At 40.9% G+C, this 20,733-nt stretch overlaps 1 protein-coding gene across 1 annotated transcript; it reads right to left on the reverse strand.

Moving 5' to 3' along the window:
- Positions 1-10,851: 10,851 nt before the first annotated feature.
- Positions 10,852-20,445, reverse strand: LOC117163594 (uncharacterized). Its single transcript, XM_033346001.2, has one exon. It carries the CDS (start codon positions 19,035-19,037, stop codon positions 15,729-15,731), a length of 3,309 nt encoding a protein of 1,102 aa, XP_033201892.2. The 5' UTR covers positions 19,038-20,445; the 3' UTR covers positions 10,852-15,728.
- Between the last annotated feature and the right edge of the window lie 288 nt (positions 20,446-20,733).

Here is a 20,733-nt window from a genome sequence, read left to right on the forward strand (position 1 = left end):
TTATACCACGTTCTAATTGTTTCGGGAGTCATCAGAAATATATTGTTTCGTTGTAAACAGAGGAATGTTTGAATACACGGCATTAATGTGTTTTGTCAGAAACAATATTTGCACTTTCGAAACCAACAATTTCATTTCGAAGCATAAAACAACTACGCTACGTGTACGGAATCAAGTTGCATAAATAAGATGCATACATAACCGGTGCTCAAATATTTTTCTTCTTCTTTCCACAAATCATACGACAAAATATGCTTCGCGAAGGATCGGATCGTTGATGCTACGAAAATTATCCAAAATTCGTGCCTTCTAAAACTGAATAAAATTAAGCGAAAATCTTTTTATTCGAAAAATTCGCTACTAGATGTCGTATTAATTCTATAATAAATAATTTTAGGGCAAAATTATTGACGAAACCAGAGAAGAAAAGAGAAATTCGAGGAAATGGACAAACGCGCCCGTATGTGTACCATACGAGCAAAATACACGTGTGTCGCATTATGATGTACAACGTGCACACGCACGACCGACACACAATTCCATTGTCGAAGGTATCCCTTGTTTGCTCGAGGATCTGGCGAGCAGCTGATTGGGATTTTCGCTCTCGTCAAGTCTTGTGGATTACACATGGCACGTCGCTTTCGTAACGACGCTGATGCCGTATTTGCGCGCGGAGGAAATAAGAAAAAAGTATTATTTGAGGGCGGTTCAAGCTCGTTCAAGAAGACATCACTGACGTGGAAAGGAAATCTGCGAAAAAATTGTTGGTGAAATTCGTTTGGACATAAAACGATGTTTTAATTCAATACTTAAGTAGGTTATATTTTGTATAAACGATTATAAATAAAGTGACACGTTTATGACATAAAATAATTATGTTTCAACTTCAATAAAAAATCAACGTTAACTTTACCGAAAACATTTGCACGTATACGATAATTGTGAAAAATAGAAACGAAATCCGAAATTCGTCATTTCAATGGACCTGGTAGCTCCAGTGTTAATCCCTTAATCCCTTAATCCCTTAATATTTACGTTTGGCCCGATCATCGTGCCACGGGCTATGTCCGTAGCTGTAGGTGAAGGGGTTAAATCAATCATTTTGCAATTTAAAGTAAACTACAAGTAATTACAAAATAAAACGATATAATTATCGAACCTACATACGATCCTCGAGTATCTATTTCGACGAATCGAACAATCGCATGTTGCAGAAAGTGCAAGAATTTACCAGAGTCTTCGAGGGTTAATAATCTCGAGCTCGATAATAACGATCTCGTTCAAAGGTTCCCGTGCGGAACGGCAAAAATGTAGCCACCCCCTGGAATCCCCGAGTCGGGACGGCGATGTGGCATTAGTAAAAACGCGATATTGTCTGACTCAACAGGTTGCAGCCATCCCAAGCCCCACCTCCCAACACTTGCACCGCTGTGCCACCCCACACGCCACCTTCGCTCGGCGCTGTATTAAATAAATCTGGCGATGGGGTGATTTCTCTCCCTTTTGTTGAATTCTTGGGGTAACTGAGTGACACGTAAAACTCATCGAGGATTTAATCAATCTTTGTCAACGTTTAAAATAGTTGCACTCCTGATTGTTTCCTTTCAAATTATCGTGATACGATATTGTTGTATACATATATAAGATTTTTTTAATAAAATAGTAACATTTCGTGCGTGAAAATAGGCACAAGTATTTTTACGAAAATATAGAGATTCATCGATGTAGCAATAATTGATTATAATTTCTAATCGAGCTTCTGTTGATAGGAAAAATGTTGACGTAAGACACAAGTAGGTCTTTTGAACTATAAAATTGAACAGGAATTACGTCATTGTAAAATTTCGACATCGCCGTGTTTTGTCGGCTTCCGTTCTTGCCAAAAGGACGCTCATTAAAGCCAGAATTCAAAGAATCTGCGACGCTAACATTTTTCGACCATGTGTTGACCAGCCGCGAGTACTCAAACAATATCTCGCATTTCCTCTTCGAAACCTTAAACTGCACAGCTACTAAAAGTCGGAACGAAAATGCCTGTACACGATTCTAAGCCGACACAAGCATAAGCGTAGGCCCTTGTTTCCTAGTACCAATTCTTCGATAGATTTTACATCCGCTTCGCCTTCGTATGCGAAGAATCGCGTCGCGCTTGAAGCTAAATATACTTCGCGTTGCATCCCGTGCGATTTCATCCTTGGCAAACTTCTGCCAAACCTAACACGAAGAAGCATCATCGTTCGCCAGTTGGAAAAGCATCGGACGAAAACTCGGTGCCAGTGGTGGAAATTCCATCGATCACCGGAATCCCCAATCGAGCAGAACTTCGAAGAATCGTCCGCTTCGAATCGTCGATTCTCGGTTTGCGAATACGAAAAGCATCCCCCTTGGACCGTTCCACATCGAGCAGCGTCGACAACTTCTCCAAGTATTCGCCGGTGGTTCACGAACGAGCAGATAAATCTCGAGAACGATGAGCAGAGCCTGTAGAACGAACCGCGCCGGCATTGAGCCGACCAACAGGGTCGTACCATCGCGCTATTCAGGTTCGCAAGAGCATGTCTCTGTTCGGCTAGAGCCGCGAGAAGTGGGGAGAAGGCAAATGCACCGGCACCAGGGAGAAGACCAGGTGCATCCCGTGGAGCCTGGGAAGCGCAAACTACAGCGCAACGAGAAAACGCGGACAGACAGATGCTACCTACCATCGTACCGTCTGGTCCCTTCGTATTCGGCGTCTATGTGCACAGACGCCGACGTCGCCGACGGAGACTCTGTTTGCTCTCGAGAACGCGACCATCGTCGCACTCTCCGAATTTGGGACCGTGGATGCACCAGCGGACTCGCATTGTCCAAGGACCTTGAGAAAGTCGTTGGGATCTCCCGCGATTCTTTTGTAAAGCGCTACTGCTGCATGGAGTGAGAGTTGCCGATGAACTTGACACAATTAAACAATATATTAACTCGTCAAGCTTGTAATTCTTTTTAAATAGAAATTTCTATAACAATGGTATGGAATATTAATGGAAGCAAATAAACAGCAATTGAATTAAATTTTGATACTTGGCGATTTAAGATGATATTTAACAATAGCGAAAATGTACATTGGAATTGTGTAAGGAGCGATTTCCAATGGTGTTCATAATCAAGAGAAAGTTCTGTAAATATATGTATCAGTTATGTCGAAGAAAGTATAAGTTATTGGACATGGCGTAACCACTAGACCAGACAAATATTACATATTAACCATGACTGACGTACTGTTTCCTAAAATTATCTGATTGAACGTTCGTATCGTTTATTGACGATCTTTTGTAATCGTTTGGCAATTTCGCATTGACTAACCTATAATTATGTATTTAAACAGATGCAGTTATATTTCATCCTTTCGTAAACCTAAATACAAAGTTACGCAATTAATGTTTCATCCTATAAGACGAAACACAAATTCATTATAATTAACGTATCACAACATTTGCGTAATTTTATGATTGTGAAGTATCGACGCAAGATTAACTCTTCGTGTCACGATCTTCAACTTTTCGTTACTTCATTCCTATCTACTTACATAATTGAACTATTTCATAAATCAAATTTAATATCAAACAATCCGTTGAAATTAAATTTTATCAAACTTCATTAAATTTCATTAAACTCAATTTATTCTATAAAACCAGTAAATATTCTACATATAGGTAGGTGATTTTAATTAAAATACTTTTAACGAATCTACATATTTACATGATGCGAATTGAAGTTACAATTTATATTTGAATAAAAGTCAATAATAATTTTATCAAAAATATCCAAATGCCTTTCTGTAAAAAAATGAAACGCAATAACATCAATGTTTGCGGATTTGATAATTCTAGCGTTCAATCAAAATTAACTTTCACCGATACAAAACTTTCCTCAAAACTATACACGAATTAAATCAAATCGATGATTTTCAACAAATTGATAACAAATATCAAAAATAAATCCCAAACGTCAGTTCCTGCGCGTATTACGCGGTGACCTTGTAAACTCGGCGGTCCTCTCACCCCGAAAGAATAAAGAAACGGTCGAAGAAACACGTTACAAACGTTCAGATCTCTTATCCCCGACTTTCTCCATCGCTTTCACCAGCCACCTCTCGCCGAACAATCGAACGATTATCACCGTATTATTTGTACTATGTAAGCGTTACGCAAGTGGCCACTAAAATCCTTTCACGGGTCTGCCATCGGACTCGGACCTCGGGTGTCGAAGATGTCTCTAAACTGGGAAACGCGTGGAAAACCGAGCGACATGTGCATAATAACCGCGTGGGATCCGTTCCACAGACTGGCCGTGGCACGATGACGAATCACAAGCCAGGATGATTTACGAGCGATCAACCTAGCCCCGCCTCGAGATAAGATTAAGTAACGGTGATAATACGTGGCGCGATAACGTCGATTCATTCGCGGCTTTTACCTCACGGGAGAGTTTCTAGACCTTGGCCGCGGTAGATAAATTTTGCACAGAATGTGGGAATTGCGTTTTTCGAGTGGAAAAATTCATGGTCTTGGTTTCATCCTTCATTTGTTCGTCGACGCTTCGAGATCGTGCCTTCGGAGGAATTTTTTTCCATCATCTCGCGTTTACTCGAGACTGATTGATTGTTGACCGAGAGTTTTTGGTGTATTCCATTGACACTGGATCTCCTTTTGACCCTGATTTTTGCGCGCAAGCGAGCGACGATTTTAGATTGTTTTTCTCTTTCTCTTTTTTGAGAGTCTCATTTTGGTGGATTTGTGTTCGATTCGATCGACATTGGTGAATCTATGTCCGATGTAACAGGTTGCATTGATTTTACGATTTAATTAGGTGATCAGCTTGTATGGTATCTGGTGGCCTGTGCGACATTGATCGATCTGGGTCTATCTAGTTGTAAATGAGGTGATAACAAGTTTGCGTTGACGTGACTGCAAGAAGAATCGAACTATATTACAACATTCGAAGATTTGTTTGTTATTTTCAATAAAGAAAACAGAATTTAGACGAAGTATGAAATTTTGTTTAATAAATAACTCAAATCACGATAGCGCATGCCTGATTGTAAATAGTTTGATGAATAATTTGAGTTGAAATACATTTCTGATAGTTTGAAGGTAACAGGGAAAACTTTTCTCCGTCTGTTGTTTTTAATAAATGAAGTAAAATCCAAATTTTTGTCGAGTATACATACGATTCGAAGCGTGATAACTTAGTAACGTGAAATTACTTTCATAGATAACTGAAACGCGTTTGGAACAGAAATTTTATTGTGTTTGAACAGTAATAAATTTCCGTGTAAATAGCAAGAAAACGATATAAAAAGCCTTTTATCTGGATTTAAATCGTAATAAATCTAAATATAAAGCGTATTCGAACTTTAAAATACCTTTCGTCGAGGCGGCGTTTTTTCAACTCGCTTATTTAGTAGGAAAAAAGAATTCTACCCGTAAAAGGGACGCGTGGCAGATTTATTGATCGAATTTTAGGAAAGAACCGTGGACAAACGGAGTTTCCCTGCCCTGATCATAATTCTCTCGAGATGAAGTGGTATAAGACGATCAAACCGAACACACGTATGATACAATAATACGACAGGGACACCGTAAGTCGATCTCTGCCCGGAAGTATCACTATATAGAGAACTCCACGAAGATTTTCCGTGTCGGAACTTCCATCGCACAGGATCTACCTCAATCTTCAGGTAGCCTATAATCGTTCCTGACCTATGGTTAATCGAAAGATAACTCGCTGTTTGACGTTTAAAAAGGAAATTTGTTACTTGACAGAAATGTTCGTGAGAACATTGAAACAGCGATTACAACATTTACACGTCAACGTTTATTGAAATCTTTTCTACAATGGCATAACTAAATGTCTGTAATTAAATTCAATGTTTCAGTTTTCAAACTTTAAGATATCCGATTTTTCAATAGAAATTTTATCGGAAATATAGCAACACGTTAAATCTTCGATAAATAAAATCTATAATTCGATTACGTACATTAATCGCGTACAATTTTCACGGTATTCCAGCAGCATTTCAAACCATTTAATTTCTATAAAGCTTGCAGATAGCTCGAACCTTTCGAGAACTCGTTTCCAAGCTCGCAGGCCCTTCGATATCTCCATATCCATTCGCGATCTGTTCAAACATTTTTAAATTCGAATATTAAAAAAAAAAAAAAGAAAAATTGAAGCGTTTGCACGGCGAAATTGCTCGAGAAAGCATCGGGAATAGTCGGTCGAGCGGCCATTACCAGGAATACCTATTCTTCCACAGACAAAAGAACTGCGAGCCCATCCGAATAAGAACGAAAAAGAAAGAACTCGCGGCGAAGCGAGCGATTCGAACGTTGGAAATCGCGAGTACCGATCGAGCTACCTGTTATCTGCGTTATCGGGACGATTTATGCCCTCGTACGGCTCGTTTCTCAAATTTCGTCGGGGTCTCTCGTGTCTTTTCGACGAGCACCACGATAAAGAAAGAAGGGAAGCTGCATTGTCATGTAGGGTATGCATCGCCTTCTGAAAAAATGTGGCGGCCGCGCCGAGGAAGCCAAACGGATAGATAAAGCGGCGAGGAAGAGAAACGTGAGGATGCAACTCATTACGACAGCTGTCTTCGCTGTGGGAAAAATTTTAGGATACGCATCAACCCGATCGAATCGAACACCCAAAGCTGCGGGGGTTTTTGATTTTAAGGGAATCGCGAACGGAACGTTTACTGATCCCCAAAACAAATTTTTACCATTCTCTGTCGCGGAGTATTAGGATTTACGTAATACTTGTATATATGTAGTTGATGACAGTTGATCGAGGAACTAACGATACATATGCAAATTAATAAAACGCTACGTTTTTATTTTAGCTCTTTTCATTAGCGAACGAAAAAGAGTCTAAAACTTGCTATCCGATAAAAAAAATTTACTATATTAGCTTGGAACCACGAATCTCTTCGGAACGCACGAAATCCAACATGGAAGAAATATTACATTCCATTACCGAAAAACTTCTCTCACAAAATCGTATCTCTTCATTAATCCATCCGACGAAGATTTTATCCCCCGTTAGGTGGCATACACCTGAAACGTTGGTTTCAGCAGTAACTTTTAAAAGACCCTACCCATGATACACGGAGTCTCGGTGAATTCTTCTTTCAGCACCCCAGTCGCGAGTTGGCAAAGGGCGAATCGCGAGCGCGAAATCGCGTAATAAAATTACGCTGGGCGGCACAGTGCTCGTATTCTTTCATAATCGTTGCCCCGTTTCCCCTCACTGGACCTGGCGACTGGTCGCGCGGTCTTGAACCGGTGCCGCGCCGGTTCGCGGGTTAATAAACACAAATGTATGCAACGTTCCCGTCCACGTGAGTGATACTGAAATATGAACGGCAATCTTTCGCCGTTCCACCCTTTAATCTCGTTCCGCGTGAAAAATGTGTTTTATATATTTCACCGGATAATCACCCGAATTGTTAAAGGCTGAGTCGGGGCTGTGCGCGGCGCGTAAGCGTGGCCCAAGTTCAGCCGAGGGTCTCACAGCCTTGGAGGAACATATGGTCCACGGGCCGAGGGCATCGTTCATTGGCCGACACGTAGACTCGTAATCTTGCTATTTATCACAGGATGTGAGAGGGGAGGCGGAGAATAAGAAGGGGGAACTTATTCCTTCTTTTTCCTCGCCTCCATTTTTTTTTATTCTTCTTCTTCTTCTTCTTTTCCATCGGGAGTTACGCGCATCGGGAAAACGAGTTTAAACGATACGGACAAGACTCGCGTATCGTCCCGCAGGATCGTGTATGATTATGTGTGATTATGCAATTTCAGCGATAATAATCCGGCCTGGAAACGCGATTTTCCATGCGCCGAGGGAAAAGAATTTCGAACCGGCGGAATCGGCGAACTATATACAGGTAAAAACAGGTATATTCTCGACTTCGCTCGTGTAAATTACTTACCGTTGCCGTTTTCCATCCTTCCATGCGAACAATCAAGCCATCCGTGTGTAGCGAGCCGGGCAACATATTCTACCACACAATGAGTAAAGTTTCTGTATTAAATCTCGGAGATTGCCGTTTCCCGTAATTTGTCGAAGGAAATAATTTTCTCGCGTAGCAAGATTTAAAGTGGATATCTTTACTCAAACTTACCGTTTTATATTTAACCTCGGGTTAGTCTTCTATTTACCTTGATAATATATTTCGATAGACATCGATTTTCCGCAAAGTACGAACTTGAGAAGAGGTTGATTTATTATTATTTTTTGTATTTTTTAACTCATTTATTTCATTTATTTTATTAAGGGTATTTTACGATGAGAGAAGATAGAGCGAGGATAGAATAATAAGATGGGATGGATTCATAGTAAATAAATACAGAATCTTAGTCTGGATATTAATTATTTATTAATTAGCTAATATTCTGAAAACGTATGAACATTTGTACATGTGTTTTGTATGAGGTACTTGTTATGGCATTCGTCGAATACGTAATTAACACAGTATTAGACACGTACACAGGCAAGCGAAGTTGATCGTGCGTCTGTATACGAATCTTTACGTGCGCCTACATAAGTCGATCATCTTCATTTCTTTTCCTTACTATCGTTTTCTCTGCTGCATTGTTATTTTTCTCCTATTCGTGGCGGCAGTGTACTCCTTACGGAAGGACAATTGCAAGTTTTTTTTTATTCTTTTATATATATATATAAATAAACCGACGATAGAATCGAGTTAAGCGCTTCGTTTCGTCTATTTTTCATCTTTCTTACTCTTTTTCATTTTTCTATGCGCACGGATTGATTTCATTTGAACGATTGGATGGCTTTAGGTGACGTTCTCAAGTAACGAGCTATTATATTTATGTATATGATCGTGTATATCGCAGCGTCGCATCGCTTCCTACGTTTGTTGATTTTCTTCGACACAGAACTCGATGATCGTGCGCGCAAAGATCTCAAATCGAACTTTTGAATCGTTTTTTGTAAATTACGTATACATGTCGTTGTTCAATTACGACTAAATTTTCTTTAAGTTAACGATACTTCTAGCCTTTTTGTTAAAAACAAACACCTCGACTGCTCCTATAGGTAGTCTATTTATCATAAAAAACGCAATGTTGGAAAATATATTTTATGCGCTTGAAAACGTTTACCAATTGTCTGTATTGAAAAAGAAAGAACTTTTTTAAAGATAGAGTGTATATTTTGAAGAGAATCTTTTCATCGAGTGATTTCTTTTACGCACCGATGATCGAAGTACCGCGGTAGAAGTTAAAAAATGGGCTCTGAATACGTACATAGACCTCGATTGTCTGAACGATTGCGCGCCAATGTTCAAAAGGTCACCGAGTGAATTTCGTGAATACGCGGAACGTGAGACAACGATTCGCGTCCGCTACGTATATAACTTCTTAATTAGCTTATATTAATGTCCTAAAATTTAAATATATATATATATATATATTCATTTATTTATATATTTATACTAAAAAACATTCGTCCACAACGAATTAGAAAACATAAAATTTTAGCTAAAAACGCATAATACAATATAGTGGATTACATCTAACATGTTTATTTTCGATTTACCATCCTTCCTTTCTTCGAAATACATTCCCTTTACTCTTTCTTTTCCTTTCTTTCTTCCATTCCGTTCCTTTCGACAAACTTCCTCACCCTTATCCCCGCCATATAAACGGTAGATAAATAGCACTCAATCTATTGCTTCATCATCAGGTATATATTACCTAAGCCTAACAATGATGGGACTCGCCGTGTCTACGCGGAACAAACTTTCGCGAACAACACTTTTAAAAATTCGCTCGAATTCAATCGATGATCGTACACCACCACGCCACCACCCACTGTTTCTACGAACATCGAATAGGAACACGCCTATGAAATCGGCTCGTTGTATAAACGCGCGATTATCGATCGTTGATTCCGCGTAACTTTCGATTCGCGATCGACTCGCCTTTTCTCTTTTACATTTTCATTCCGTTCCGAATGCCAGATCACGCGAAGCTGTCAGACACGCGTGCGATTCTCGATGAATGCGTTGAACTCGCATTGAAAGATTTCTCGGACGCGTCCGTTACGATCCTCGACTTACGATTCCTCGAAATGCCGCGAGGGATTAAGAAATTTCGTAAAAGCGATCGCTGCTCAACGTGATCGAGCAACGTGAAATCGACGCAGCTCGCCGCTGTCCCGAGCTGTTTCCAGAAGAGGCGTTCGCGAATCAAGCGTTTCCTTGCGCCGAGTCCGCAACAATTTACTAAATTACAGAATGCCCAAGGTTACGAGTGCGCGACGAGAGACTGGCGTCGAGGGAGGAATATTACACGAGGGGTTTAGGAGACTCGACGGGGGCGTGGACACGAACGAAACACCGTGCGGACAGGGTGATGATGCGTGAACGGTTCGCCGCGGTCAGGATATTTCGCGGAGTCACGCACGCCCCTGCACTCCGATATTAACGAAAATTGATCAACAAAATCGCGGAACATTGTATCCAGTACAGCGACCACGCGAATGTAAAATTTGACGGAATTATTCTTGACGCGAGCGCGAGTTCGGACACGAGAGTCAAAGGTCCGTGCGTAGTTGGATCGTTCGATCGGTTCGCGAGACGAGAATGCCGGCTTTTATTCTGTAACTAATATTTGGATCGTCCGTACGCGTAAAGAATTCACGAACGTTGAGAAGAGTTTACGAGCGAGCTGATCATTCGTATCGTTCAAGGTTTGTACTTGTATCTGCGTTGAGACGTAAAATCAAAATCAAGGTACAAAAGTGGAGATGATCGAGTCGTGAAATAAGGAAATCTTTTGTGTGTATTCTGACATAAAATATATTTATAAAATCAAAATTAAACTTGCATAAAATAATACAATTCTTAAAATTACGTTCCTCTCCGTACATTATAGGTTATGTGTTCTTTTCCCCACAATTTTCTATCTTATTTTCTAATCAAGTAGGAAAAAGAAAGACATATGGAGAGGAGAAAAAAAAGAAAGGGAAGAAACAGACTGCATGTCGCGAGACTGAGCGTTACATCTAAGTATTTTCACTTTCACGTCGTATTCTTTCGCTAGCATTTCTCAAATGGACATGCATCGGTGCACGATTACTTCATTCTTGGTTTTTCCTCTATCTTTTTCATTTACCATACGTTGTTGTCGTAATGTTTGTGTACATATATAATATATAAACTTCGTGCTTCACTCACAAGCATACATACATACAGGTGGCCGCGCACACGCATACGAGGAAACGTATACACGCGCTCCTCCTTTCCTCCTTTTTCATGCTTTAACCGTTTACAATTTTTATCGACGCACAGTTATTATGGCACATAACAAGGAATGGATAAGAATTTCTTCTACTTTCCCTTCCTTTCCGTATCTCTCTCACACTAATCTCACCCTCTCTCACGCACGCACATGCGTTCTCTTATTCCTTTCCTGCATCATTACTTACACGCATTCCTATTTTCGCATACATAACTCATTTTAGTTTATAATTTTTACTCTATTTTTTATTTTCATAGAACTCGTCTCTTTGTCTATTTCTCTGTTGAATGCCCAAAAAATTAGAATTATACGAGAGGAAGCACCCAAGGATCTATTAAGATTCGTCTTTCCCTTTTTCTTTCTTTTTTTTGTTCGGCACAACCATTACAGTTTGGTACCGTACGTATATATATATGTCGATATAATTTAGTATTCTCATACTGAAACAACTATATTACATTGTAACTGTTAAAAATTAACAAAGTACGAATTTGTTAAAATGATCTTCATAGTTTTTCATTATATTAATTTTAATAATAATACAATAATAAAATAATTATAGGACTATTATAGTAATTATAATAATCAGAAGAACAAATCGAACGCATTGCCAATCTAAAACAAATGAATATTAGTCAGCGGCGCGCTGTTGCTTTGGAAATCTTACTATGCTTACTATGGTGTATTTTATAATGCGATTTGTCCTGAACTTTGATTCTTATCTTCTCTCTCAGAAAGAAACCGTAAAACCGGAAATTTCTTTTTTTGCATTATTTCATTTCTCTTTACTTAATCATTTCTTTATATCACTTTTATAGAATGCATTTCTATTCTCCTTTCCGGTACTAATATTTGATAATGATATGATACTAGAAATATGCATTGTAACTCATGATTATTCATGATCTCGATTTTCATTAACGCGTTCGTCTCACCTTTTCTCTCCTTCGTTCTCTTTTTTTTTCTCTTTTCTTTGTAACTTTATACGATTATTTATAAGAAAACAGAGTATACAGTAATACTGTTGATATGTATCTAAAAAGTACATTGAATCTCTACAAATTCTCCCTTTCGTTATCGTTTCTCTCTTACCAATCTTATTTTCTGTTTCTCTTTTTCGTTTATATTAGTATCTATGTGTATAACGTTCTACTACACGCTCATACCGGCCGGCGGGCGACTCGAGGAACTTCTTTGACAAAAGCAAAGCGTGCTCTACAATTTATCACCTTCTATTTTACTTTTTATTGGCCAATTTGAGAAACAAATGAAGAAACTATGGATACTATATCATTTAATACAAAGCAATAAATAGAAATTTCGCGGATAATTTTAAATTTCGTGGAATAATTTGTACCCTTGAGGTGAATCCAAGAGGTTACTATTTTTCTGAATTTATTTGCTGGGTGAAAATACGAGAAGAGAAGCGAAGTACATCGTTCCGCCCGCACGGGTGCGCGCTCAGCTACATTTCTTTAATAACATTATTATTATTGCATTGGCTCTCATCTTTTCTTTCTTCCTTTCATTCATCGTTAAATTCCTGAACTCTGAGGTAGTCTGTTCTGGGTGTCATATTACGTAGTAAAAATGGCAAGAATGCTATATAATTTATCGTCTTTTTCTCTCGTTTCCGCCTTAATATTTCGACGTCAATTTTTTTTTTCTTTTTCTTTAAATACGCAACAACTAAAAAAGAAAACTTGCGAAAGGACGTCATATGTGTGTGTATACACGGTATTTGTATATGTATTTGTGTTTACTTATGTGTCATAGTGATTGAAACAAACACGAATGAGATTAAATATGTATATTTATAATTATGTCGCGCCATTTAAAATAATGATAAAACAGAATCAATAATTTATTTTTAATTCATTCATATTAAATTAGAAGATGCGTTCCAATAATTATTTAAAACAATATTATATTATCAAAATTTCTTATACCGAAAATCGCGACGATCATTGTGAAATAAATTAGAAGCAGTAAAAAATTTGATTACAACAAAAGAAAGATATCTTTCTCACAATAACAATCGGAAAGAACAGCAAAATTATGTATCACCTTCAAACAGCTGTTAAACGCCGAAGGTCAATCCGGCCGATTCAACGATGATCAACAGAAATAATTACGCGTAAACGCGGTGTAAATTTCGTTACAGCGAGATCAACGTTTATTTAGCATATCTGTGTGTAAGTATGTATTCATGTGTGTTTAAGTGTATGTTGGATGTAAGAGTATGTGTAACGTGTAACGAGCTGTGCGTAGCTCGAAGGGAAATTCGCTCGTGTCGCGAGAGAGGAGGAACTCGATGCTATCCTCGGTGATTGGCTCGTTTTGCGCTCCACGGGCAATTAATCGAGCATTAATTGATCGTATGCAACGGCTGCCGCGCAATTAGAGGCAGCACGCTCGACGAAATTCCCCAACGATTTAATAATCGATCGAAGGAATGCCGTGGCTAAGTCATTCGCTATCTATATGTCGGAGATGAAAGGACACCGGAGCCTTCCCTCTGGAACTTCGGGAAAATCCGTAAAATTGTAATTAAACAATTTGCCGTCATTATGCCCAATTTTAATTGTTTGACCACGGCTGATGGTCGCCTTGAGTCCAAGTTTATTATCACAAATCGTAAACAAGTACAATTGGGCAGAATGACGGCAAATTGTTTAATTACAACAGTAAGCTTTAATTACAATTTTACGGATTTTCCCGAAGTTCCAGAGGGAAGGCTTCGGTGTCCTTTCATCTCTGACATATATTTAAATTTCACGGGTAAAAAATGTTTGATTGTTCTTAATCAAAAATTTGGTTTTATTTCGTTTATTTTTCTTTTTTTTTTGTTATTACAATAACTATCGAATACGAAGGATTAAAATTTGATGCGTAATGGTGCGTTGAACCGTTTCAAAAGCGAGGAGAAACATCTTGCGTCTTGCTAGGAAACGACACGAGCGAGATTCGTTCCAGGCAACGTACAATTCGAAACTTAGGCTATTATTAAGCTTAAGGTTTAGAAGAAAAGGAAAAGACGCGTCGCTGTCGCGAAAACCGATTCCCGGCGACGGATATTCACTTGGCGATACTGGAATGTACAAAAAAATGGAATGTTTTAAAAATGAGGGCATCTAGAGGCTCGTTGTAAAACTAAAATATAAAATCATAGGTAATAAAGAACTTTTGTTTTTCACCTCTTGATCGTCTCCGGTAAATAATGAAAAAAAGAAGAAACTAAGCGATATACAACAAAGTTGTCACAAAACTATATACGATCCATCGCTGGTGTAACGATTTTCACGGTATCTCTCATTTATCGCTTTATCATCGCCGCGTCTTTTCGTAATTATCTATTAATCATTTTCTTTTTCTTTCTGTTCTCTCTCGATAAAGTATACTATATATACTATAAAATATGAGTATTATTAATAAATTTATCAATATCCAATATCCAATTGAATTTATTTACTATGATAGTGATAATTGCATTAATTACGTGACTATACATTTAACATATTTTGTACAATTAGTAAGCTTCGAAGTCATAGCTTGCGCATTATCTTTCTTCTTTTCCTTTCCGGAATAATTATTTTCTGATAACGCGTAAATTTGCAACTGTTTCCGAGGGGATCGTGGATTCAAGATCGCGTTACCTGACTGCATTTTATCAGAACAGAATTCGCGATTCATCGAGTCGAGCTATCGTACGATCGGCTCTACGCATCGCGACATTTGATGTTCAAATGCTTTATTATAATTTTCATTCAAATCTGTGTTGCAAGGTGAATAAAAATCGCAAGTAATTTTGTAAGGTCTGTCATACGCGTTGTGAGCTCCACGATATGGAACCTCCTCGTCGGAACGTAGTGAATTTCACTCTCGATTCCAAATTAAATAAAAACAACATTTTTATTCGCTAAATACTAGTTCGCGAGATTATCTATTACCGAACTACGATAATTTCGATCGACAGATCACTCTAAAGATAAAATAAGAAAAGCAAAATAACATTACAAGTTATTTCTGATTACCCAAATTATGAATGAAAAATATAATTTTTGGGCGTGATATTTCGTTACGTTCTATAGTGTAGGAATCATATAATCGTAAATCTTAATGCGAACTATTATAATCGAAAAACTATTAATAAATTAAAATATTATTCGATTAAAGTATTAAAATTTATAGGATCAGATGGGTGTCCGCTTGACTCCCAGTATCTGATCGAATCTAATAAGAAAAACTCGATTCGAGAAGTCGCGATTATCCCCATCATGATTTTCGGTCGATGAACAACAAGTCTTACCGTTCGATTGATAATCACGAATACATCGTGAGGACGAAGATCACCAGATAACGACCGTTATTGTTTCTTCATCTACGATACTAGTCCTCGATGTTGAGTCTCCTCTCAAATCACGTCCTTAGATGGACGTTATGGTTTTTCTTTCTGTGCGTCTCGAGGTGCTTCATCATATGGTCCTTTCTGATGAATCCCTTGCCGCAAGTATCACAGGCGTACGGCTTTTCGCCAGTATGGAGGCACATGTGCCTCCTAAGGTCAGTTTTATGGTTGAACTGCTTCGGGCATATTTCGCACTTGTACGGCTTGTCACCGGCGTGCTTCAGCAGGTGCTCCGCGTGCAGGTATTCGAGGGTGAATCTCTTACCACATTGATTGCATTTGTATGGTTTGTCACCAGAGTGAAAACTTTTATTGTGCTGTGTCAAATAGCAAGCCTTGTTGAAAATCTTGTCGCATTCGATGCACTTATGAAAGCCGTCCTGGGAAATATAATGTGAGCCAGTGAACGTGCTGATTACTTGATGTTCCCTAGTAATTACAAAACTGCCTTTCAGTCTCACATTCTTTACTATTTGCCTACCGACATTCGGATTTAATTCTTCTTTCGCTTGTATCATTCGTGATAAATTATTGTTCGATTCTAAATTGTTTCGGGTCAGCTGAAGCGATTGCGGCAGAAAATGCGTTTGAACTTCATACCGCTTGATGATCATGCCGTCAGTGTTCACTCCCACGTTTGTAAGGGATTGGTATCGAGGCGGTGAACTTCTGTACAGATCGTAACCCGATTCAGACGATTCGAACGATACATCTTGAGGAGATACGTTCTCCTCTGGACTTAGCCCCCCCACGTTAATGGCATCTGATTGATTTGGGTCAGCCATAAACCCGGTTACGTTGAATTCCGTGAAACTTGGTAGGGACCTTTGATGATTGCTAAAGGTCCCAAAACCGGGTAAAACATCCTGAGATTGTTGTAGCTGTTCTTGTTGCTGCTGCGGTTGCTGGTGTTCATGATGCTGCTGCTGGTGTTGAGATTGATCGGAGAGCGGCAAAGACGTCTCATTACCAGTAGTAGTTAGTTGGATGGTGAAAGACTCCAGCAGGCCCGGGATGTTGGTAATAGGTGTAACGTGGGGGGGCGAGGCGTTTGGGTACGGCTGATGAGGCATCGTAGTACCCCCCATCGCCGTGGGCGAAGCCATTGCTGGGTGGACCGAGCCCGGCGTTATGGGAGATGGCGAATTCATGTGGTGGTGCGGGTGGGAGCCCATTGGTGAAGGGGAACTCAGGTGGGGCGGTAGCGGTGGGTGCATGGGTGACATGGGCGAATTCATGGGATGAACCGGAAGTTGGCCCGACGGCGAACCCATTGGAAGGTGATGCAGCTGCTGCTGTTGTTGCTGCTGCTGCTGTTGGTGGCCCAGTTGAGAGGACGGCGAACCCATTTGTTGCTGATGATGGGCCGCCAGTGGAGATTCCACCGGAGAAATGTGTGCCGGTACCATTGTGGAGCCCAAGTGCACCGCTGTAGGCGATTGTTGCGTTAGCCCCCCTATTGTCGCCGAAGATTCGCTGCTGCTGCTGCTGTTCGAATTGTTGTTGTTGTGGTTGTTGTAGAGATTGGTGGGCGTGTGGAGCAGGCCCCTCGCCGCCTCGCCCGAGGGACCTGCCATCAAGTTTGGGGGACTTCCGGAAGAAGATAACTCTGGCGATCTAGATGATCCTCCGCCCCTGCCACTAGAATGGCTATCTCTACCAGGATGATGATGAGCACTGATCGGCAAGTTCGCTGGGTCTGGCTGATTACTCTGTTTAACAGCGTTCTTGTGCAGCGTCGTGTTGTAGTGCCTCTTCAGATGGCCCGAGCTGGTGAACCACTTGTTGCACGCAGTGCAGTTGTAGGTCTTTGGCCGCCGCGCCTCGTTACTTTTCCACGATTGATTAGCTAAAGGCGGAGGTTTAGGTGGTTGTTGCAGCAGACCCCCGGGTATCTGGTGACCGGGCATCGGTTGCGTGCTTGTAATAATGGGAGAATTTGGATGTCGCGGTACTTCGACAGGCATGTGTTGCCCTCGTATAAATTGGCTTTGATCGGAAAGTGGTGAAATACTATCCATTGGAATCATAGGCGATAACCCGGGATGATAATCATGAGGTTGTGCGGCCGGTGGCCAAGCCAACATAGAACTCACCGAATGCGCACCAGACCTCTGTTGCTGCTGATGTTGTTGTTGCATTATCTGCTGTTGATGCATTTGTATCTGCAACTCCTGCTGTTGCTGCTGATGCATTCTCATTAGTTCATCCTCGTACCTGTGAGTCTGCACCTTGTGTGAATCCAAATCGAGAATTTCCGCCTGTTCGTCCGGTTCCTTAGTTATATCCAGTTTTACCGGTTGCCTACCATTATAATCATAGCCAGATTGTTGTTGCTGCTGCTGCTGCTGACTAGATTGCGGCGGCGACGCGTGCATCTGTTGTTGAGGACTGTTACCCAGTTGTTGATACTGATGTTGTCCAGGATAACCTCCGGGTGAATTCGAGTGACTTGTTCTTACGTGTTCACCCAGCTGATTCGCATCCTCGTACACAGCACCGCACTTCTCACATTGTAGTGGCGGACTTCTCGGACTGGTAGAACTCACTGAATTCGCACGTTCCGGCGGGAAGTGTTGTTGATGTTGGTATGGGTGGTAACGCGAATAACTTCCACCCCCACCACCCACACCACCCACACCATTGTCTTCACGTGGCGGTGAGTAATGATGGGACAACATGTAGGCCTGATCGTTCTGCATGAAATAATTATCACCGTACATCGACGTCTGAAAATGATTATAGCTCTGGCTAGCAGCTTGCTGCTGGTGCTGCTGCTGCTGGTGGTGCTGCTGCTGCTGCTGCTGAACTTGCTGCTGCTGCTGAACTTGCTGCTGCTGTTCAACTTGCTGCTGCTGTTCAACTTGCTGCTGCTGTTCAACTTGCTGCTGCTGTTGTACTTGCTGCTGCTGCTGAACTTGCTGCTGCTGCTGGTGAACTGACTGTTGTTGTTGTGTCGATGAATGTTGAGACGATGACGTAGGATCCTGAGAGGGCGGTCTCGAAGAAAATTCGCTCGAGTCTGCCGGAGCGGTCACGCTATCGCGTTTGACGCCCACGTGACTGATGTGATTACCGGCCTTATTGTTATTGTTATTACTCTCCTCCTGTTGGGCCTGGCTCGCCCACTGACTGAGAAGATTCTCCTGGTGATACCTCAGGTGCACTTCGAGACTTTTATCGCTTTCGAAGTAAAGACCACAATCCTTGCAATGATGCTCCGAATTTGAGCTACCACCTACGTACTGCTGTTCTTGCTGTTGTTGCTGCTGCTGTTGTTGTTGTTGTTGTTGCTGTTCAACATTCGTCATTTCACTCATATTGTTCCTTGTTCTCTACTCCACTTTCGTCTTGTTTTAAGACGCACCTTTCTCCATGGAAAGAAAATTGCACGCACTTATTCACGTTTCTTTCCTCTTAGTAACAGCGTACTGTCTGTGACACGAAGAATAAAAAAAAGACCCGGCACACACTTCACACTGAAACGATGCTGTTGTACAGACACGTGCGCGCTTACACGCGCTCGCGCGCGCGCGAAATTCCGATAACAGTCTGTCCTATTATCACGATATGTAGTTTGTCTCACTTTCTGGATTTTCAAAGGGTTCGAACACTAGACAATTCTTGTTGCGAGGCGTTTGAACGATAACGTGACTTGGAAACGCTCGTCAAGTCGGGACGTCTCGCGTCTCACTACTTTCAACCGTCGACGAACGTCGATACAGGTTTCCTCGCGTACCGCACATGGACGATGACTCAAGACGCGCGAAAACGAGAATCTACGAGCATTTGCCAGGAAGACGGGTTTTTTGACATTAAATGGCCAAAAGAAAACAAATGAAAGGAAAGAAACAAAAAAAGGGTACAACGTGTTCTACATTTATCATATGATCGCACATATGCCAGGAGCGAAAGTAAGGATTAACCTCGATCGCTCCAGCTGGTGCGATATCGACTGTAGCCCTATGTGCAGCATGGTCGCGCTCGCCTCGACGAAACGCCGATGACAATCCACTGACGCGCCACTGACGCGGTGTCTCAACGTTAACGAATTTTGTATTTCGAGCTTAGCGAAGGAACTCACAAAGCAATATGTTCGAAAAAAGATAAAGAAACGAACAAAAAATACAAACGATAACGATACGCGTACGATTTACATCACGATACGGTTGGCGATTACTCGATTTTCGATCACTAGTCCGCACTCCTCCGATTATCAGTAACTTCTCAATAAACGAATTCAGGCAATGCAATAATAACCAGAACTTCTTTTCGAATCATTGGCCATATCACAACCCATTACTTTTCACTGTGCACTGTTCACTGTAACGAATATGTCCGTCTTGTTTGCATCAATGTCTACGCAAACAATAAGCTTGCGTTCACCACCGTAAGGATCGACTGATTTATTTTATGCTGCACTGCCGATATTCACGATCAATCAAAGCGAAGGATCGAAAATTTCGTACGATCGGAATTTCACTTGTAACCAGTAAAACCGTGGAACGTATAACCATGTGCAAGACACGAGATACGTGGTATATCCTTCCAACTACGATTGTAAATAACTAGTGATCGTCCACAACCTCGTGTTCTCCCTCTCCACTGCTATTACTCCCTTCCCATCAGCATCCCCTCTCCGAGTCAGTTTGTCCGTTCAGTGGTAGTGCCTTCTCTCTCTTTCTTACTCAAGCTTATTCACACACTCTACAGACCCGCGTCGTACGAGCGCCGGCACAACTCTGGCGGTTGAAATTCCGGAGTTTCGAGTCCTCGGGCTCGCGCCAAGGCACTGCTCTCCCCCTACCTTCCAAGCCTTTTCCACTACCCTCTCTGTACCGTCACTTGCTAGCTCACGTACTGGCTCTTTCCAACCATCTCAGCAGCTCTCTTTCTCTCTTCCGCACCAACTTCTTCCCCTCCCCTCTTCTCCGCTATCGTCGACGAAATGCTGCCCTCTCTTTTCTATCTCCAATCAACTCTCTTTCTTCCTCTCGTTGTATTTCCTTCTTTCTT

The sequence above is a fragment of the Bombus vancouverensis genome, chromosome 10 (assembly GCF_051014615.1).
Source record: "Bombus vancouverensis nearcticus chromosome 10, iyBomVanc1_principal, whole genome shotgun sequence".
NCBI lineage: Eukaryota > Metazoa > Arthropoda > Insecta > Hymenoptera > Apidae > Bombus > Bombus vancouverensis.

What these genes read in the sequence shown, in the direction of transcription:
- LOC117163594 (XM_033346001.2), bottom strand. Translation starts at nt 19,037, where the DNA reads ATGAGTGAAATGACGAATGTTGAACAGCAACAACAACAACAACAACAG.